Consider the following 18,040-nt stretch of genomic DNA (forward strand, 5'->3'; position numbering starts at 1 on the left):
TGTCCCAAAACACTAAGGTTCTAGTTGGAATGCACATTTATTTGCATGTTAAACAAGAACTTCTTGGGGATAGAGTGATAGTACAGTGGGTAGGGCATTTGCCTTGCACATGGCAGACCCGGGTTCGATTCTCAGCATCCCATATGGTCCCCCAAGCAGCGCCAGGAGTGATTCTTGAGTGCAGAGCCAGGAGTCAGCCCTGAGCATTGCCGGGTGTAACCCAAAAAGCAAGCAAACAAACAAACAACAACAACAACAACAAAACCAAGAACTTCTTGGCAGGTATCTATTGGTTTCTGTAGTCTCTGCATTCCTACCACCTCTCTTTAGTCTATTCATACTGGCCTTCTTCAATTCTATCACCATCATACATCTCAGTATGTTTAGTTACATACTGAGTATGTTTAGTTACATCTCAGTATGTTTAGTTACACAACTTCTTCAAGCTAGAATGTAACCAAGCCCATCTATCTTCTATAACCAATCCCTATATCTATCTCTCTTCTACTTATCTTCTATATTCAGTATCTCTGAAGATATCTCTATCTTTTGTATTCAGTATCTCCTACTGTGTAAAGTTCCAACAAGTTAACCATATTTCCCTTTAACTACCAAAGTTCACACCCTTTTACATTGTGATTCTTTGTTTATGACTTTCCTCCCAACTTCACTATATAGATTGGGTCAACGCAGCTTGTGTTATATTAATCTTGGCTTTTCTAGAACAAGCACCATGCCTGGCACATGATCAAGTATGAAGTTCAATATAGCCATGACATTTCACCTGAGTATTCATCAGTTCTAATTTGACTGTCTTAAGTTACCACAGTGATATCCCTCTTCTCACCTATTGTTTCTTATATACCCACTGTCGAATCCCACAAGGACAAGGAAACTTCAGTTAGAAGCTTTCCATTTCTTTTCAATTATCCAGAACAATTCTTTTGGGCTGACACATAGTAAATTCTCAATAAAATATCTGTCAAATGTTTGAGTGATCCAAAATCAACGCCTTTGTTCTTCAATTTAAGGCATATTATATTTTCTCAATCTTGTCATGCAAAGAATGCCATTATCTCTGAATCCCCACAATGATTTATTTCTTATAGTCATAAAATAGAAGTATAATAAATAGATAGATGAAAAATGAAGTAATATCTGCATCTTTATTTCTTAAAGAGAACAAAGATCTATTTTAATGTTTCACCCTGGTTTTGGTGTGTCTCCCAACCTGACAGGAATTTTTCCCCAATTTATCCCAACCTGACTTTACTTAGAAATGGAATCTTAAAAAAAAAATTAGTGATGATGAAAAAGCATCTTATTGAACTTCTGTAACTGATGTGATTTTTTTTTTAATTAATTTCAGGTTCCTTTAAGAGTAGAACTTTTGGGTAACTTTGATCTATACCATAGCTAACGTCATTTACTTAACATAAAACCGTGGTCCTCAAAGTAAAAACTATCTTTGCTTTTAAGTATAAATGCTCAAAAATGTGATTCTGAGCGTGAAACTGCTCTGGAACATTTGAAGTGAAAGTACTTAGTACACTACCTCATTGATAGTAAGTGCACAGTGAGTACCATGTTCATCAAGATTCCCATCTACACCTGAATGTGAATTATTAAAGTGCCTGGTTCTAACTGGAGTTTTGGAGTGATAACCAATTTTAATTAAGGACAATAATGCTCTTTCCTTGGCCACCATTCACTTAGTTACAACATGGCCACCAAAGACTCATAAAGATGCTGCCAACATTTTTTTTTTGTTATACATAAGCCAGGTAAATATAACTTTAGACTGAGAAGGATTTTGCCTTTCTCTGACCCTAGGAAATTATTGTCTAATAATTTCAATTTGTATACTTCTTTAGTAAAAGGTTTCAGACCAAGCATCTCCAATATATGCATAATCATCTGTTTATAAAATAATGGATCAGAAAGATGATGCAAAGTGCTAGTATGCTTGCTTTGTATGCTGAAAGTGTTTGTTGGATCTATGACACAGCATGGTTCCCCAAGCGCTCTAGGGAATAAGCACTGTGCCATGAGTAGCTACTGAGCACTACTGGATGTGGTGCTAAAACAAAACCAAAAAAAGAAAAAAACAAAAGCTGCATACCATAGATATGTAATTGAACAATACTAATATATCTGTGCTCTTATAAAACGCTTCAAAATGGAAATTTAAAGGAGTGATACAACATGGATAGAAAGAAACAGAAACCCACACTTTTTTCCTTCGTCCCAATGAACTATCTCGTAACTAGCCCACTGGGTAAAAGATTCAGAAGTTGTTCTAAATGAGTCTCTGGAAACCAAGCCACTGAGTGCTTGGGACCCCAGTTCATTCACTGGCTCTCTCCGCCAATGAACAAAAATGAATGAATAAATAAATAAATAAATAAACAAACACCTAGATATTAACATTTAAGAAAAAAGTAGAATTCAGTGATAGTCATGATTGAAAGACTTTATTTCTAGTGGGACCAGGTTTTTAATGATCATGCTCGAAGCTCATACCAAATTTAAAGAACTCGATTATTGATTATATCATTGGAAAAATAATAAGACAATTAAGCTGCAGTATATCCTTGAAGCATGTCGGTAGAGGTATGATAAGGGGAAAGGAGGTTTTATGTCTCAAAGCCATAGCACTGAACAAATTAATTTTTCATCTTGGGAAGCTAGCAATCATCAGCGGCTCTTTGCAACATAGTCAAAATTTGTGGTAATAACAGGTACTACAGTGGCATTCTGTGTGGTTCTCCACTTTAGCATTTCCCATTACTGTGGCCTAAAGAGAATAGGGAAAATATTAGACAAGCAAAAATGAAAATGATCTGTGGCTAGCTGAACTAAATAGATGCTTGCTACATTGGCATACTCCCTCTTTGAGCTGTTACTTTTACTCTGAAAGGTCAGGGTCAGTCTTGTATTGAGCAGGCATAGAGTACTCTTTTCCATCCTGCCCCTTGTTCCCCACATCCTTATTCTGTTCATTCGGAATAAATCAAGCCTATGCCCACAAACTTTGTGACTTTTGATTAAAGGTGACAGTGCAATCCCTCACTCTTGTAACTCCCAAAAAGGGTATTAGACAACTTCTGCCTTTAACCTCTGTCTGTATTTTTTTTTTCTTTTTGGGTCACACCCGGCAATGCACAGGGGTTACTCCTGGCTTTGCACCCACTCAGGAATTATTCCTGTCGGTGCTCGGGGGACCATATGGGATGCTGGGAATAGAACCCAGGTCAGCCTCGTGCAAGGCAAACGCCCTACCTGCTGTGCTACTGCTCTAGCCCCTCCTATCTGTATTTTAAGGACATTGCACTGATTGGATGGTTAGAAAGTTGCAGGGACCCTTTAAGTTCTCACCTTGGTAAATGCTTTAGCCACACAGCATGTAGCTTCTGAGGTGATGTTCTTTGGGACCAACATTGTCTTCTTAGATCTTGCTGGTGTGGGATATGCTCTGGAGAAGCAACAACCCATGCACTGGTAAACTGGGGCACCCAGCTTGGAGAAATATTTGTTTTCCTTTAGTTTGCATTCTGGGCAACCTACCACACACAAAAAGGCCAAGAGCAAATTAATTCAAAAATTATTCAAAAGGAATATTTTTCTTTTTGTGGGATGATAAATCTTCTTTTCTTTATGGGACATCAAAGGAAATAAATATTGAGAGTTATATGCTAATCTTCATACATGTTATTCTATTTATATTAATTACAGCTATTTTCATAGGAAAATTTTTTTTTAGATAAGCATGGAAAATCCCAATAGTGGCAGTTTCTTTTTAAGCATGCATTCCCTTTTGCAATGCTAATAGTGTGCCTATAGGGAACACAAAACTTGACAGATGAAACACCATGTTTATCTGAGAGGAGAATTCTGCTCATAGGCAAAATATTTCCCTTCAGAATCTTCTATTGTTTTATCTCATAGCATTACAAACAGAGAGGCAAAGAAAAATATTTCAAAATTAAGAAAGCTCAGTAAGTATGGAGAGCCTGATATTAAATCAGCATATGCAATTGGGAATTGAGATTCAAATATTATCATTGTCTGGAGAAAAAACTATAACCAATAGTAGCTCACAACTTTATAGCAAATGGAATCATATCAGCTCCTGTTTAAGATTTTTCAAACAAATCAGCAAAGCAACTTGACTGCATAGAGTGGTTTTATTTTTCTCACTAACTGATGAAAATTCATTTGCAAGGACAATACTAAAATGCCTCAGATATTCCAGTTTCAAGAAAACTGAGACAACTAAATAAGAGTAAATTTCTACTTGTAAATTTCAGATAAAGATTAATAAGAAATTGATTTCAGATGATAATTTATAGGTTGCTATTTAAATAGCATCATTGAATGTTATTCAAATGAAATGTAAGATATTTACACTATGTGTTTTCTGAATCTAATTTAGTTTTATATTCTCAATATATAAGTGCTTAGTTATGTTATGTATCCATCTGCAAAAATATACCTATCTGCAAAGATTTTTAAAGGAGGTATAAATGCTTTAATGGAATTATTGATATATATATCTAGAAATGTGTCTTATTACTGAAAACCCAACATAGGTCACACACCCTGCATTCCAAATTCACCATCAGGGAAGGAATAGAGAATATGCAGAAACATAGTCAATGTAACGAGAATGACAGCTGCATGTTTCCTGTAGTAATCCATGACTTTCCTGCAAAACAGACATGAAAAAAACATTACTGTAAGATTGACTCCCATGTCATAAAAACCAGAAATTTTAACATCACTACTAAGTCATTTGTGCCATGACCCCTCACCTATAGCTCCCAACATGCTTTAAAATTGCATAAAAATACTTTAAGTTTATCTTTAGGTAAAAGGTAATGAATTGAGTCTTCCCTTTTTTCATATAAATCAATGGAATAGGACTTATTGATAACTGTTATCAAATGATCTTTTTAAAATACATTAGCCTAGGGGGGGTTTGGGGTGTGAGGGGGCGGGGTGGAGCTATACTGGGATTCTTGGTGGTGGAATATGAGCACTGGTGAAGGGATGGGTATTCGAGCATTGTATAACTGAGATTTAAACCTGAAAACTTTGTAACTTTGTAACTTTCCACAATAAAAAATAAAAAAATAATAAAATAAAATAATAAAATAAAATACATTAGCCTAAGAAGAAGCTTTAGCTTTTTCATTTGGGAAAAAAATTAACAAAACTGGATATATAAGAATATGAAGTGTTTAAAGGTAGATTGATGGATCAATCGATGGATCAATAGATAGATAACTGATAGACTTGAATGTAAAATTTAAAACCTCAACCCACATTCACAGATTGAATCATAGAAAGGACAATTTCTCTTCTACTTTTATTCACTGGTGGTAGGTGAGCTCTAAGATTTATTATAAATGTTAAATATTGGAATTTCACAGTTTTTCCACACAATGTTGCAGGAGAAGATGGTAAAGGATCTTAAAACTTTCTTAAATTCACTTCTTGATTTACATATAACTATAGACATATACCTATAGATATAACTTTATATATTTTAAAGGCAAGAAGTCAGATTATCCAAGCATTTTGAATGCATAAGGGCAGGCAATCCAAGAACAAATGAGTTATTAATATCAAGGCATTAACCTAACTGCATCTGAAAATAAAGAAATGGGGAATTGGATTGTATTCCTCCATTTCTTGGAAAAGTTCACATAGGATAAACAATCAAGTCTTTAAACCCTACCTTTTAGCTGAAAATGTTAAGGATTGCCTATGCTCAATTTATCTTTAGGAAATTTAAATTTATCTTTAGGAAATAGGTAATAAATTGAGTCTTCCCTTTTTCCATGTAAATCAATGGAATTAGGACTTATTGATAACTATTATCAAAGGATCTTTTTAAAATATGTTAGCTTATGAAGGAGCTTTAGCATTTTTATTTGGAAAAAATGTTAAACAAAGTGGATATGCAAGAATATATAGAGGGAAATAAAGTATCTATTACTAAAAAAAAAATAGAACATACAAAGAATGTATAGCAGCTTTTCAGAATCTCTTTTAGAAAACAGAACAGTAAGATTAGTTCTCAATTCACTTTATGAGGTCTCAATCTCCCTGACACCAAAGTCCAAGATTGTGCGAACAAAGAAAACTAGAGATAAATGCATCTCATGAAATTAGATACAAATGTCCTTCTTAAAAATAATGTATCTGGGGCTGGAGTGACAGCACAGTGGTTAGGGCATTCGCCTTGCATGTGGCCAACCCGGGTTTGAATCCCAGCATCCAAGAGTAGTAATTCCTGAGTGCAGAGCCAGGAGTAACCACTGTGCATTGCCGGGTGTGACCCAAAAAATAAATAAATAATGTATCTGAGGAAGACTAACAGATGGCAAACAGGAACCTAAAAATATGCTTATCATCACTTATTAGGGAAATCCAAATAAAGATGACATCTCACACCAGTACGAATGGCACATATGAAAAATACTGGGACCGGGGCTGGAGTGATAGCACAGCGGGTAGGGCGTTTGCCTTGCACGCGGCTGACCCGGGTTCGATTCCCAGCATCCCATATGGTCCCCTGAGCAATGCCAGGGGTGATTCCTGAGTGCAAAGCCAGGAATAACCCCGTGCATCGCCGGGTGTGACCAATAAAGAAAAAAATTTAAAAAAATACTGGGACCACTGCTAGTGAGAATGTTTCAAATGTTATGGAAAACAGTATAGCGGTATCTCGGTAAACTAAGAATTGAGGTCCCATATGACCCAGCAACTCAGCTTGTAGATATCTACCCCCAAGACACAAAAACATTCATTCAAAAGACATATGCACACCACTCCTTATTGCAGCACTTAGTACAATGGTTAAGATATGGAATTAACCTTGGTGTTCAAAAATAGATAAGAGGATCATGAAGATTTAGTATATATACTCAGTGGAAAACTGCTACACAGCTATAAGGAAATATAAAATGATGCAACTCACTGCAACATGGATGGAATGGAAAGATAACATGCTAAATGAAGTAAGTCAGAAGAAGGAGGACAAACATAGGATGATCTCATTTATTTGTAGCATATAGAAAAATTGGGCAAGGGAATGCAATGTTTGAAAGTAGGGGATGCCAAGATCACCCTAGACCTTAGAGTATAAGAGGGAGAAGAGCAGAGAAGGGAAATTGAGATGGGGTGAGAGCTATAGAGGAAGCAATGGAGAGCAGGGGCCAAGGGGATCTGAATACACAGGTTGAGTAAAGGTGGTATAACTAAATATCCAAGCCACAGAGCCAACAACACTGAAAACAAGAGATCCAAATTTCAACAATCAAACTTAACAATATGCCTGTCAGGGTGGCAGGATGGGGATGAGAGGAGAGTGTGGGTAGAAAGGAACATGGTAATCCTGGTGGAGGCAAGAAGGCACAGACTGGTGGGGGGGGGGTTGGTTCTGGAGCATAGTATGTTTAAAATCCAAATACAGAGAACTTCTCAAATCATGGTGCTTTCATTTCTTTAATTTTTTTAAAATAAATAAAGAAAATTGAACCCAAAATGTGTAAGAAGAATTATGCAACTTGAACAACTGAGAATAATTAATGGTATGCAAGGCTGGCTCAGTATTTTAAATTCATGTAGATTAATTCATCATATTTGTAGGTTAAAGAAAAAATATCACATGATTAAATAAATTAGTGAAGAAAAGCAACTGACAGCACCCAATTCTTTTTCATGGTTAAAAACTCTCAGCAAAGAAGAATCCTAAATATTTGCTCAACCTGATAAAAATTTGCAAAACCTAGTTTTGGTGGGGCTGGAGCAATAGCACAGGGGCTGGAGTGATAGCACAGCGGTAGGGCGTTTGCCTTTCATGCAGCCGACCCGTGTTCGATTCCTCCATCCCTCTTGGAGAGCCGGCAAGCTACCGAGAGTATCTTGCCCGTATGGCAGAGCCTGGCAAGCTACCCGTGGCATATTGGATATGTACAGTAACAGTAAGTCTCACAATGAGAGACATTACTGGTGCCCGCTCGAACAAATCCATGAGCAACGATGACAGTTTTGGTGAAAAAAACAAATCTGTCTCCCTAAGATCAGAAACATCGTTATAAAGTCTACTTTCACCTCTCTTACTAAGTATATTACCGGAAATCATCACCAGCCGAATAATAAAGGAGAAAAATTAATTAAAGTTAAGAAGGTTGAAAAGAAAAAATAAAATTAAGTAAATGGCATCATTATTTATTTTTCAGAAAGGTTGGGGAGTGAAGACTGCAAAGATAACACAGGGATTAAAACTTGTCCTTCATGAGAATGACTCTGGTTCAATCTCGATTACAACATATGTTACTTCAAGGACTACCAGGAGTGATCCCAGGGCATGGAGTCAGGAAGAAGCCCTGGTGTGGCCCCCAAAACAAAAACCAAACAAACAAGTAGCAACTAGGAACCTCCATAAAAGAATCTGAAACTAGTGAGTTCAGCAAGACTGTATGACACAAGATGAACATAAAAAAGTCTATTGCATCTCTAGTATCAAATTTCTTTCTTTTTATTTATTTTTTAAGTGCTTAATATCAAACCAAGGGTTTCACACTTACAAAGCAAATGCTCTACCACTGAGCACATTCCCAACCCTTAGAAACAAATTTAAAATAAAATACAATTTATAATTATTTCTAAGAAAATTAAATGTATTGGTATAAGTGCATCAAAATATGCACAGGTTTTATTTATGTTGAAAATCATAAAATACTGATTGAATAAATAAAAAACTTTAAATAAATCTCAGCACAGCTTTTGTAGACATATAAAAGATTATTATTATTGAAATGCAAAGGATCTAGAATAGCTAAAACAATTTTAGAAACAGAGTGGGAGGAATTATTCTTCCTAGTGTTAAGTTTTATTACATAGCTACAATAATCAAAACAGTGTGATATTGGCAGAGAGATAGATATATAGACAATTGGTACAGAATAAATTACTCAGAAATAGATCTACACAAGTATGTCCAGCCAGCTTTTGACAAAGATGCCAAACAATTAACAAAGGAATTCAACCATTTCAACACTTGCTAGGGCATTAACAAAGACATAATGTAAGCTTTCTACCTTATGTGACAATTAACTCAGCAGTGCAGCACTATTCACAGTAGCCAAAGTATAGAAATATAAACAACAGTATAGAAACAAGTGAACAAGACAGATGACTTGATAAACTGCAGTATATCACTGCATCACTGTCATCTCATTGTTCATTGATGTACTCGAGCAGGCACCAGAAATGTCTCTATTCCTCCCAGGCCTGAGATTTTAGCAGCCTCTCCTTACTGGTCATTCCCAACGATTGGAGGCTCTTTCAGGGTCAGGGGAATGAGACCTATCGTTACTGTTTTTTGGCATCTCCAATATGCCACGGGTAGTTTGCCAGACTCTGCCCGTGTGGGCAGGATACTCTCGGTAGCTTGCCAGGTTCTCCGAGAGGTGTATATAGATATGTTACTCTCTATGATTTGTTGCTGAAACAGTAGCAATATTAAGTATAGTTACTTTACAAGTTTACTTTTTAGTTGTCTGAAGTATTCCATAAATATACTGATTCCCTGTAACTGTTCCATTAGGAAACCAGCCCAATCACAGAGTGCAAATAGAAACAATAGGACAGGGCCCCCAAAGGTAAGATGGTTAAAGGTCAATAGTTCATTGTTGTTTTTTTTTGGGGGGGTCACACCCAAAGAGGTTACTCCTGGCTCATGCACTCAGGAATTACTCCTGGCAGTGCTCCGGGGACCATATGGGATGCTGGGAATCGAACCCAGGTGAACCTCGTGCAGGACAAAAGCCCTACCTGCTGTGCTATTGCTTCAGCCCCAATAGTTCATTGTTTTGTGTAATCACTTTTTCTTGTTTCTGTAACTGTGCTTGCCACGCTATGCTTGCTTACATAAGTTAGCTGGGCTCCAGGATATGGGTCTGCTGAGTTAAACTAATTTTGTGGGTGCTTATGAAAATGACAGGTGAGCCAGGAAGCAGTTTTTCCTAATGAAATACCAGTGCTTCTGCTGTGCAGTATATATAAATAATGAAATACTACTCTGCAATAAAAAGATGAAACCATACAATTGCCACTACATGGATGAAGCTAGAGAGTGTTGTGTGAATGAGTCAGCCGAAAGGAGAGGGAGATACAGAATGATCTAATACTTGGGATATAAAGAAACATAGTATGTGAATAAAAGATGGTCAAGGACAATAAAACTTAATAACTGCTTTATAGAATTGGACTTACCCAGGGAGTTGGGACACCTGAGACCATGGTGGAAGAAAGCAGACATTCTGTGGAGGGTGTGGTATGGAACATTATATGCATAGAACCCTATCATTAACAGTATTGTAAATCACAGTGCTTCAAATCGGGGAAAAAAAACTCAGTATGGATCATTAATGTAAAAATCTAAACCTAAAAACTTTTAAGGGAAAAACTGAAAAAAGAAAAGCCTTGAGATCAAGTAAGATGTTTTTAGGATTAACAACAAAAGCATGATTCTTGATAAATTGGGCTTCATTCAGATTATGAAGTAATGTTATTTTAGCAAGATGAAATGCAAGGTACTGATACAAAATATTTGCAAACCATATATCCAATAAAGAAGTAGTATCAAGAATAAATAAATAGCTCTTAAATATCAACAGAATAATCCAGTTAGAAAATGAGCATTTAACTGGAGAGAGCAGACAGACCCAAAATAAGCACATAGGAAGCAGTCGACATCAAAGCCAGAGAAATAGTTCTAAGATCTGGAGCTGAGCACACACCTTGCATGCAGTAGACCCTGGTACGGATCTGGCACCATATGCCCCCTACCCCAGGCCAATGTATGTGGCCCTAGTGACCCACAGACCCACAGGCTATGCACTGTCAGGCCTGGATAGCTGGGCTAGTATCACTAAGAGTGGCCCCCAGAAGCCCTGAGTAGTGGATGGGAGACCCTCAAAATTATTTTCATTGTAATACTCAGGTAATATTTGCTTTTTCCACTGTGTAAAGGAATTTTAGAGGTCCTATGGCATGGGACACTGCAACTGCTTAAGGAAATACACAAGGTGTAGTTATGTTCTACACTCTAAAAAACACAGGCGTGGCTCGCTGCCGAAATGAGATCCTGGGGGCCGCACGTGTGCGACCTCTCCCCAGATGCAAGAGCATGACTCCAGAGGCCAGCTAAACTACTTTTAGTATGGGCAGCTCCTTGCAGAATGTCTCCAGACTGAAAACTAAGCCGCAGCCCCATTCCTGCCCAGGAGGTGAAAGGTATTTCTCTCTCCCGCCTTTTTCCTTGCCGGGGGTGAAGGGCGTGGCGACCGCCATATTATGACGACCACAGATGAGAGTCTCAAGCTTGCAATGATCCAATATCTGGAAGAAACTTCCCTGGACTTAGTTGCTAAAATACAGAAATCCAAAACTGCGCGACCTCATATCTCTTCACAACAGGTCTGACTCTAGTGGGGAACTCCTAACAATAATAGTGAGGTTTTTGTTGAAATATTGAATGTAACCAAAATAAAGAGAAAGTAAAGTGAAATTTATCAGTTCGGGGGGGGGGCAAGATGGGAGGTATACTGGGGTTTTAGTATTTTAATTTTTTTTTTGGTGGTAGAATATGGGCACTGGTGAAGGGATGGTTGTTTCAGCATTGTATAACTGAGACTTAAACCTGAAAGCATTGTAATTTTCCACATGGTGACTCAATAAAATAAATAAATAAATAAATAATAAAAAACAGAGGCGTATTTTAAAAATTGAAAAAAGGTAAAATAATTTCACACAACTGATTGTGTTTTGGAATTCTATATTTTTCATAAAAATGTGCTAATTCTGCTAACATGTTATAGACTTAACATCATTTTATTTTATTTATTTTTTTTTTTTTGCGTTTTGGGTCACACCCGGCGATGCACAGGGGTTATTCCTAACTTTGCACTCAGGAATTACCCCTGGCGGTGCTCAGGGGACCATATGGGATGCTGGGAATCGAACCAGGGTCGGCCGCATGCAAGGCAAACGCCCTCCCCGCTGTGCTATAGCTCCAGCCCCTTAACATCATTTTAAATAAACAAATTTCTAACATAACTTCTGAATCAGTAAATATTCATACTTGAAAAAGTACTCTTCAGTCATTTTCTAGTGTGTAAAAATATTTTGAGGCCAAAAAGTTTGAGAACTTTTTGCCTTGGTAATATACAGAGCAGTAAAGAAATTAACAGAATTGAAACTGTTTTCCTTTTTAAACCAGCATTCTACTTAGGCATTGCAGCTCATATATTATGAAAATTCAGCATTATGCAGTGAACAATTATACCAGAATAAATTCAGAGAGAAACATTTATAACAAGATTGCAGAATGTGAGAGCACAGAGTCAATACACATTTTAGAGTTTGCTTTATGATAAAGAGCACTGAGAAGCAAAACCAAAGTCACCACTGCTTTAGCTTTCAATAATTGAAATGACTTTGTCTTCATTTCTAAATGAAATGAGATTAACCCAGCAGAAAGGATTGACCCTCACTTTTGAGGTATTTTTAAAAACACTTTCATAACTCTTTTATCAGCCATTTTCATAAATCTTTCTCTCATCCTAATGATTTCTTTAGACATTTCTGCCTTAGAATTTAGAGGGAAAATATCATTAAGAATCAAGGCAAGAAAAAAAGATTACATTCGCTGAGATTTATGCTATTTTTCAAAATATGCTCGATTCTTTGTATTCCAAGAGAAAGAGGTTTACATACATCATGTGTGCTATTGGGTGGGTGGGAGAGGTGAGGGGGGAGGGATGGTGGAGTGACCCACACCAGATTGACCCACACCAGATCCTAGACTCAAGGATTGATTGCAGCAGTGCTGTAGGATCCTGTGGCGCTGGAAACCAGCATCCTGCTGCCTCCCGGGCCCCAAACATCACATATTCTAAGCATGGCTGCTCATCATTGGCCTCCTGCTGATCATTGCTTCACAGTCATATGATTCCAAGTAGGTGTGTGTTTTCTCAAACTGGCCTTTAATACCTTCCTTTACCCCTTTCTCAGCCACCCACCTCCAAGGAGTTGCCCAGCGGTCAGTTTCTCTGTAAAGGTTTCACCCATCTCCAAAGTCACGCTAATAACTCTCTTCACTGCACCCACCTGTCACTCTGCATATCAGTCATAGATAAATGGTCAATCTGTTCTGAATCTGTCTTCCCATCCACATGCAAGCTACTTACAAATAGAAACTGCATCCCTCTAATTGACCTGCACCCTGGCCATGCACAAAAGAAAGGCAATTGCATGGTTCTAGCTCACAGAACAGAAATAATAAACTCAATCATATTTTCCTAGTATGAGCCTTCATTCACCCCAAGAAACAAACAAGCTCTTAAATGATAACTTAGAATAAGTGTTTGACAAAGTAAAATATTTTTAGATACAAATTTCCTAGAGGGCCTGAGAGGTAGTAAAAGGACCAGGTACATGTATGCCTTGCATGCAGCTTACCCTGGATCCCCCGAGCATGGCCTAATGCAGCACTGGAGTCCCTCAAGTCCTACTACTGCTTGTACTAAGACAGTTCTCAGCACAACGGGGTCTGGGCAGCATCTCATTCAACAGCTTCAGGATTCGACTGTTGGTAGAGCTCTTGTTGTCTGAGAATTGCTGAAAGTGGTCCCTGTGGCCCATTTAGTACAATTGGGAGATAACAAATAAATAAATAAATAAATAAATAAATTGACTAGAGAGAGGCCATTCTCACTTAGCTATGTGATTTGTAGCTGACTAATATGTGACTGTAAGAGCTGAGCTTGCCATGAAAAAGGATCACTTTATAGGGGCTCAGCAGGTAGGGCATTTGCCTTGCACGCGGCCAACCCGGGTTTGATTCCCAGCATCCCATATGGTCCCCTGAGCACCACCAGGAGTAATTCCTGAGTGGAGAGCCAGGAGTAACCCCTGTGCACTGCCGGGTGTGACCCAAAGAGGAAAAAAAATAAAAACATTAGCATTCTAAGCCTACTCAATTGTGTGTGTTTAAGTTTATGTCCAAGTCTCTATCTTTGTGAATTTAAATTATTGATACAATATGATTCTATTAGGAAAAGATCATTTTCTTGAAATTAAAAAAAGAACATTAGTATTGGGCCAGAGAGATAGTACATCACATAAGGTGCTTGCCTTGCACATTGCAGACCCTACACATGGTCCCCTGAGCACTGACAGGAGTAATCCCTGAGCACAGAATCAGGAATAGGTCTGAGCATAGCCAGGTATAGCCCAAAAAACAAACAAAAAACATTACAATATAATATAATGGTAATATAATATTACCATTTGTGATTATAATTTAACAGTCTTACATATTATGTATTGTAATTATATATAGTCAATATAGTCATATAGTATATATAGTCAGAAAGTCTCTTGCCCACGTGCCTGGCTGTCTTCCCCGGGGCCCCTCGAGAGGATGGGCTCCAGCTTCCCTCCCCACCCCGAGCAGAGCTCCCGGCGGCCGAAGACCCCCGGAACCTAGCCACAGCCATGCTCAAGGCCACTCTCCACACGTTCAGACGAGTCTCACGCATGAAGGTACCGGCAGAGGAGCCCAGGTGTGTGTAATCCCATCAACGGCCAACATCCAGAGACTTAAAAGCAAGCTCCCAGAAGCGTGCGGCCAAGCGATATCTCATAACCTACTTCTCCCTCTGGGAAAAACTGGCAAGCTACTGAGTTTCCTGCCCACATGGGAGAGCCTCGCAAGCTTCCCATGGTGTATTCATATGCCAAATCCAGTAACACGCTGGGTCTCATTCCCCTGACCCTGAAAGAGCCTCCAATGCGAAATCATTGGGAAGGCCGAGTAGAGAGAGCCTTCTAAAATCTCAGGGATAGGCTTTTCTGCCGCCGCACGAGCTCGACCCCAGAGGCAACTGAACTCCTTTGGACACGAACAGCGCCCCAAAAATGCCTCCAAACTGTGTGATCGGAGCTACTGGCCCATGGGCCTCCAGCGGGGCACGGTCTTTTCTCTCTCAACTCTCTCTTATTGAACGCAGCGAGGCGATTGCCGGTTTTTAGAGTATGCAGGTACCCGCGAAAGTCCGGGAAAGCCAAGGGGGCAGGATTTCTGGATCCGCCCTGCATCCGATATTTAAGCACAGTGCCATGTGGGTACGTTCTTTTCTGCCACCACGCAAGCTCGACTCCGGAGGCAACTGAATTCCTTTGGACACGAGCTGCGCCCCAAAAATGCCTCCAAACTGTGTGATCGGAGCTACTGGCCCATGGGCCTCCAGCGGGGCACGGTTCTTCTCTCCAGGCTTCTCCATCATATGAGCACCACAAAAGGGAAGTAAAAGATTGCAGTGATGCAATTACCAAAAGAATTTTCCCTGGACTTCATATAGAAATACCAAACCACGTGGCTGCGACCTAATATCTCCTGATTGTCAGCAACGTGAAAAGGTTCCTTTTTAGCAGGTCTTACTATGGGGGGAAACTCCAAACAATAGTACTGAGTTTTTTGTTGAAATATTGAAAGTAATCAAAGTAGCAGCTATTTCTTTAGACTGTGAACTAAGCCAAAGCCCCACACCGGCCGAGGTGAGGAAATATCCTTCTTTCTCGGTTCTTTTCCCTTTTCTGGGAGAAACGCAGTGTGGTGTCCACCATATTATGAAGTCTATTAAGCAGGCATGAACTTAGAGGCGCGGGAATGGGAGGGGGAAAAAATATAAATATATATATATATATATACTTGGAACAGCGGGACGCTTGGGAAGTCTCGGGCCGATACCAGCGCATGCTCTGCCAAGACTCGACCCGGGTGGCCACACTTTTGAGTGGCCGCGATGTTGCTGATCAACCAGAACCTGGAGCCTAACTAGACTACTTCCGGTTCCAGAAACTACTTGCAACCATGTCTCTAGACTGAACTAAGCCATAGCCCCACGCCGGCCGAGGACTGGAAATATCCATTTTTCTCGTAGGGCCGCGTGGTGTCAGCCATAATATAAGGACTATTCATTAAGCAGGCATGAACTTGGTGGCTCGGGAAGGAGGGGGGAAAACCTCTATGTACTTGAAACAACGGGACTTCATATCTCTCCAGTTTCAGCAATGGAAAACTAATTATCAAATGCTGCATTGGCAGTAGGGCTGTCTTTCTTGGGGGAAAACTCCAACAATAGTTAATGTTGTGTTGAAATATGGAATGTAATCAAGGTAAAGTGAAAATGAAGTGAAATTTAACAACTAAGCAGGCAGGGATGGGGGTGGGGGGCGGGGGGTGGGAGCTATACTGGGGTCTTTGGTGGTAGAATATGGGCACAGGTGAAAGGATGGGTGTTTGAGCATTGTATAACTGAGACATAAACCTGAGAACTTTGTAACTTTCCACATGGTGATTCAATAAAAAAATAAATAAAATTATAACCATGACCCAAGTAAAATAAATAAATAAATAAAATAAATTTAAAAATAAAAATAAAATAAAATCTCAGGGATAGGACGAATGGAGAGGTTGCTGAGACCGCTTGACAAATTCGACAATCAATGGGATGATGATGATGATGATGATGATGATGATGATGATGATGACGATGATGATGATGATGATGATGATATATAGTCAATATATTTAATGATTAATTGAAAAAGTAAACATTTTATCAAAGTACTTTACAAGCTTGAGTGGGCACCAGTAACATCTTCGCTCGAGCAAATCGATGAACAATGGGATGACAGCGCTACAGTGCTACTTTACAAGCATCTATATGAAACCTACATACACACAAATACATGTACCAAGTATGGTGAACACCTGTACCTACCCCAGATGCCAAAAAGGGTACAAAGATAGAGGAACCACTCTATTATATGGTAGTGGCAAAGACCTCACTGCGGAAAGAATAGAAACTGGAGAGATCTCCTGTGGTCGTCCTTAGAAAGTAAAACAGGCCAGAGGAGTGAGCACTAAGGGAAGGCAATGAATAACAAAAGGGGCTTCTTTTTTCACCTTCTCTCTCCCTGTCACACACCCAAAAATCTTGATAAAGTAAGGAATCCACAAGAGAAGTGACTCAGTCGTAGGGCATTTGCCTTGCCTATATGAGGCCCTTGATTTGATCCTAGACTTTAAAAGAAGAAAACCAGTGCTTCATAAAATCATCAGAACTGAGAGTTCTACAGCCCTGGATTATCTGTTCTACTACTAAAATACTCAAAGGCAAATAAATATGCATATTTACTATATCATAAACATGAATCCTTAATATTTAATAACCATGTGCACTGTAGCACTGTTGTTGCGTTGTGTATCGATTTGCTTGAGCGGGCACCAGTAATGTCTCCATTGTGAGACTTTTTACTGTTTTGGGCATATCAAATTGCCATGAGGAGCTTGCCAGGCTCTGCTGTGCAGGCGGGATACTCTCAGTAGCTTGCCGGGCTCTCTGAGAGGGACAGAAAAATTGAACCCAGGTTGGCTGTGTGCAAGGCAAATGCCCTACTTACTGTGCTATTGTTCCAGTACAATAACCATGTGTATTTAACATAAATATATATGTGCGTATAAGTAAAAGTTTGTCCCAAAGATATTGCAGGTGTTTGGTGCAATGAGGCATTCTGCTCTTTATTTACAAAGATACTGCTGCTGTTCTCCATGGCTTCTCCACTGCCAGAGATGTGAACTTTGCAGTTTTTCTAGTGTTAGTAATGATAGATGGAGTGACTCATGCAGACTTTCCACACAAGGAAGTTCAGCTGACTCATAACACATTTTTGAGATGACTGTCTAGGATTAGAAGTATAAACCTTCGTTAACAAAACAAATGAAAGCTAACTGACTTTTTGAGACTTAATCCAGGCTTCATCTCATTAGCTCTAACTCACCGAGGACAGAAAAAGATGACTCTATTCAGTGAATGATCACTGAGGCAAAGTTACCTTGTAAGGGAGATCTTTAGTCTCCAGTATGTTGCCTGACATGAAAAAGGTACTTATC

At 39.0% G+C, this 18,040-nt stretch overlaps 1 protein-coding gene across 3 annotated transcripts in view; it reads right to left on the reverse strand.

Moving 5' to 3' along the window:
- Nucleotides 1-2,458: 2,458 nt before the first annotated feature.
- The window catches only part of CGA (glycoprotein hormones, alpha polypeptide), a 92,120-nt gene continuing 76,538 nt past the window's right edge, over nt 2,459-18,040 (reverse strand). For 2 of the 3 annotated variants that reach the window (XM_055136568.1, XM_055136567.1), the window contains exons 2-4: nt 4,602-4,708; nt 3,379-3,563; nt 2,459-2,797 (exon numbers count right to left, since the gene is read on the reverse strand). In XM_055136568.1, coding sequence (XP_054992543.1) covers nt 2,720-2,797; nt 3,379-3,563; nt 4,602-4,701 — 363 coding nt within the window. In that variant the 5' untranslated portion in view covers nt 4,702-4,708 and the 3' untranslated portion in view covers nt 2,459-2,719. Of the gene's footprint in view, nt 2,798-3,378; nt 3,564-4,601; nt 4,953-18,040 lie in introns of those variants that run through there. The other variant, XM_004605738.2, reaches the window with a different exon arrangement.

The sequence above is a fragment of the Sorex araneus genome, chromosome 4 (genome assembly GCF_027595985.1).
Source record: "Sorex araneus isolate mSorAra2 chromosome 4, mSorAra2.pri, whole genome shotgun sequence".
Taxonomy (NCBI): Eukaryota; Metazoa; Chordata; class Mammalia; order Eulipotyphla; family Soricidae; genus Sorex; species Sorex araneus.